The sequence below is a fragment of the Salvia splendens genome, chromosome 21 (assembly GCF_004379255.2).
Source record: "Salvia splendens isolate huo1 chromosome 21, SspV2, whole genome shotgun sequence".
NCBI lineage: Eukaryota > Viridiplantae > Streptophyta > Magnoliopsida > Lamiales > Lamiaceae > Salvia > Salvia splendens.
Genome location: NC_056052.1, coordinates 8,610,086 through 8,614,830, shown reverse-complemented (window position 1 = coordinate 8,614,830; position 4,745 = coordinate 8,610,086). Strand labels below are relative to the sequence as shown.

At 43.3% G+C, this 4,745-nt stretch overlaps 1 protein-coding gene across 1 annotated transcript; it reads left to right on the top strand.

The window, feature by feature from the left end:
- Positions 1 to 2,590: 2,590 nt before the first annotated feature.
- Positions 2,591 to 4,537, top strand: LOC121784169 (neurofilament medium polypeptide-like). The gene is made up of 3 exons (XM_042182346.1): positions 2,591 to 2,755; positions 3,291 to 3,462; positions 3,513 to 4,537. Exons 1-3 carry the CDS (start codon positions 2,591 to 2,593, stop codon positions 4,535 to 4,537), a joined length of 1,362 nt encoding a protein of 453 aa, XP_042038280.1.
- The last annotated feature ends 208 nt before the right edge of the window (positions 4,538 to 4,745 follow it).

The window sequence follows — 4,745 nt, the reverse complement described above, 5'->3', positions numbered from 1 at the left end:
TGTTTTGTGTGTGAACATGTATGGTGGTGATGAGTTTTAAACTAGTGTTTACGTTGTCTTTTAAAATTTTATTCTTCGAGATTTAAGTTAAGTATTTGTTCAACTTTAGTTAGTTGATGTATTCCTTAAGTCAAATTTTTCCCGTTGCCCTTTTAAAAGTGTTTTATCTTATGCCTTTTCGAAAAAAAAAAATTTAACCTTAAAATCTTTAAACTAAGTTGTTTTCTTTTCTTTAAGTTAGTTAAGTTGTCCTTTTAAATTGTAATCCATGCATGTCGGTCACGATCGCCGCGTTTGTGGTACCCCTTGTATGGGCGGTCATGACAAGATGTCTCAGATTGCCACCTCGTTAAGTGAGATGCGAGGAAACGAAAGAGAGTATTCATGCCTCAGTAAAACCACTGGACAGAGCAAACATTAGTCAAATCACCTTGAGGTCAGGAAGGGAGTACAAAGGGCCAACAATGAAGCTTGATGAGCAAGAGCCGACTGTGATGAGTAAGGAGACTGAGGACATGGTTCAACAGAAGGGAAACATCGGAACAGGGGAAGCCAGAACAGAGGACGATCAGGCCTTCTTGAACCCAGAAACTGAAGTGAGAAATGAGGAAGCAAGGAAGGAAGCTGGAGAGTCCTCCAAGGGAGATTCTAGCAACACATGCAAGCAAGTCAAACCCTTTTTTCCTACCGAGGGGAAGTAAGAAAAAAGAAAGAGGATTCGGTGGACTTCATGGAAATCTTCGGCAAGCTGGAAATCAACCTGCCATTTCTATAGGCTTTGAAGCTGCCTCTTTTCAGTAAATTCATCAAGGAGTTTGTTATCACAGAATAGAGCAATTGTGTAATCGACAAACGAAAAGAACATAAGGAGACACATAATTTACGTGGTTCGCCAATTGGCTACATCCACGGGCAAGAACAGAGAATAAATTGTATTATGACTGCAGTTACAGATTTCATATCTAAGATCACGATCTCAAGAACACAGAATTATGTGCTCTACTCACATATAAATAGGCACACATGAGATCCTATTCTAATTAGGAAACATAATCCTATCCCAATTAGGAAACATAATCATATCCCAATTAGGAAACAAATTCAAGGCATACTAACAAATCTCCACCTTGACTTGAATCCTCCTTCCAAATGCATCATCATAATACCAAACAAACAAACTTCTTCATCCTTGCCCCAAATTTGCCCTCCACGGGCAACTAACAGCTCATGACATCAACATTACGCAAATTCAGCAAAATTTTGTTCAAATTTTTTCAGATGATCCCGAAGGGGCATACCTTCCTGCATGTGTAATCGAAAGAAACGTTCCTTCAGGAGCAACTTGTTGGTTAGAGACTTCATCATGTATAGACTCTCAAACTTCGTCCAAAGGGCAGCAGCAGTCTCCTTATCAGCAACTTCGATGATAACATTGTCAGACAGACACAACATGATGGTCGAGTGGGCATTTTCGTCTAAGGTTGTCCACTCCTCATCATCCTCCATTGCCTTCTTTACTTTGAGTGGTGCCCACAAACACTGCTGCTTTAGCAGGGATCGCATCTTGATCTGCCATAAGCCAAAACTATTTCTCCTGATGAATTTGTCGACCTTCACGTTCAGAGCAGACATCTTGATCAATTAACACAGAAACCTTAACAGATGCGGAATTCAAAACCCTAGTTCAAAAACCAAGCTCTGATACCAGTTTGTTGTGACAGAATAGAGTGATTGTTTAATCAACAAACGAAAAGAACGTAAGGAGACACAAAATTTACGTTGTTCGCTAATTGGCAACATCCACGGGCAAGAACGGAGAACAAATTGTATTATGACTGTAGTTACAGATTTCAGATCTAAGATCACGATCTCAAGAACACAGAATTATGTGCTCTACTCAATTAGGAAACATAATCATATCCCAATTAGGAAACAAATTCAAGGCATATTAACAGAGTTCATCGCAGGGAAGACTAAACCCAATGGAAAAATTGTGACCGGGGAGAACATTTCAGCAGTGATACAAAAGAGGAGACTGCCATCAAAGAGAACTGACCCAGGTATGTTCACTTTACCTATTTCAATTGGTAATGTGAGAGTTGAGCATGCAATGTGTGACCTGGGTGCGTCAATCAATGTGTTGCCTCTCTCGCTTTACAAGAAATTGGTAGGAGTAAGGTTAGTTGATACGAAGGTAGTGATTCAATTGGCTGATAGATCATGCATAAGCCTAGAAGGTGTGTTAGAAAATGTAATAGTTAAGGAGCATGACTTCATGTATCCACTTGATTTCCATGTGATTAAGAAGAGTGAAAATGAATCTACTGAGTCTAGCGGAGTGTTTTTAGGTAGACCATTCCTACGCACAACTAAGACTATAATTGATGTTTTTGATGGAACAATTTGTTTGGACTATCATGGGGAGAAATTCACTTTTAACATTGATGAGGCTATGAAGAAACCTTTAGATGTGGAAAATCTTCATGCCGTGGATATTATTAACCCCTTGGTCCAAGAATATCTTGAGACTAAACTCATGCAGGAACAGATTGATAATTCAAAGTAGAGTCACTCAATTGATAAAGAGGTAATGAATACTCAAGAGTTCACAGATGAGGAGTTAGCTGAGGCAATTTTGGAGTTTTGTAAAAATCCGAAGTTTGCCAGGTCAAAGGGATCTGCCCATCTAGCCAGTGTGGTAAAACTGTCAGATCTGGAGGATTTGACTGCAAAGGAAATGGAAAAGAATCACCGGGTCTGAAGTATGCTTACTTGGAGGAGCATGAAACATTCCCCATTATCATCAATAGCAACTTGACCCAAGAGTAGGAAGGTGAATTATTGGAAGTGCTCAGAAGGAACAAGAAAGCCATAGGGTGGACTCTATCAGACCTGGTAGGTATCAGCCCCGATCTATGCATGCATCATATCCGTTTAGAAGAAGGCGCGAAAGCGTGTCGGGATCCGCAAAGGAAGTTGAACCCGAATATGCAGGAAGAAGTTTTGAAAGAAGTGTTGAAACTACTGTCTTTGGGAATCATTTACTCCATCCCAGACAGTGAGTGGGTAAGTCCGGTACACATGGTACCGAACAAATTTGGGATACAAGTGGTGAAAAATGAGAAGAACGAACTAGTGCCCACGAGATTAGTCACTGGATGGCAAATGTGTATCGATTACAGAAAGTTGAATACAGCCACGCGGAAAGATAATTTCCCCCTGCCCTTCATCGACCAAATGCTGGAGAGGTTAGCTGGGAAACAATACTTCTATTTTCTCGATGGTTACAGTGGTTATTTCCAAATCTATGTGAAGGGAAGGGGGGTGAGCGTGAGGAAGAAGGGGGTGATGTGGCGAGGGAAGAAGACGAGGGAGTCGGAAGTGCAGGGAACATGAATGAGGGTGATGGGGAGTCTGGCGAGAAAGAGATTATTGGGGACAAGGGTAGTGGTGATAGGACGGGTAAGGGTGTTGTAGGTGAACCGATGGAGGATGTTGAGGGACAATTCCAGATGATGAGGACATTGAAGATGAGAATCTGGTTGATGAGAGTGTTGAGGGAGAAATCCCAGAGGAGTCGAAAGCTGATGAAAGGGAAGAAGAGATCGTTGAAGGAGACGATGATAAGGAAGATGGGACCGAGATGGTCGATATGGATGTGGACGGATCTGAACTGTCCGATAGACCTGAACTTGTTGAAGGGACAAAATTCATAGTGGTACCAGACGAGAGGCCGGAGGCAGAGGATACGCCGGCCACTGCAAGGGCAAATCGACGGAATGCCAGACAAAGTAAGAAATTGGAGAGGACACGAACGTCTACACGGTGTTTACATCTGATAGATTCGGAAAGTAAGGGGGAGGCAGGGGATGACATTCCCCAGACCCAGGAAATGCTGGAGGAAACAGGAGAAAAGATCCCTCAGGTCCAGGAGAACCCATGCACAGAAGTAAGAGGTGAGGAGTTCTCTCCTGAGGCCGAGGTGAAACGCCATGCACATGAGCGGAAACGGAAGGGGAAGCAAGAGGCTACTCCCCTAAAGAAGAAGCAAAGGCAAGTGTCTTCCACCTCGAAGATCAGAGAAGCCTCCTCGGAACCAATTAGTGTCCTGTTAGCTGAGCCAACAGAGGAGAATGAAGACGAAGAGGAAGAGGGAACAAACCAGGAGGCGGAATCGGTATACGAGACGCTAAAAATATTACTGACGAAGAAGCTACTTGAGGCCATGGTCCATTTTGATGACCCGAAGCTGGCAGAGACGTGTAATGGGCGCGCTACGAAGGGAAAGCTAGCAAATGCCAGAAAGATGTATGACTCCCTGTCCCTCCAGGAGATAGAATCGGAGGAGGAATTCCTACTGTATATCCGCGCCATCGGTTGCGAGTGGTTGTTGGATCACTGCAAGGCAGAGGTGCTAATTCTGTTGGCAAAGGAATTCTTCACCTTCTACAGGTTTAAGTCCACCATGTACCCTGACGCCGATTCTATCAGTTTCCGCCTCTTTGGTGAAAACATGGAAATGAGCATCCGCGAGTAGCCTTTGCGGATCGGATTGTTTACGCAAGCGAAAGATGATGAAGGAATCTGGAATGAGAGAGAAATTGAGCCCCCGAAGAAGACTGCGGACTTTGATATGCAAGTGGCCTGGGATCTGATCACCCGCAAGCGCGGAGGAAAATTTAAGACGAGTTCATCGAAGGCTACCACATAGCCAATCCGGTACTTTGCTTTGCACAAGTCTTCTT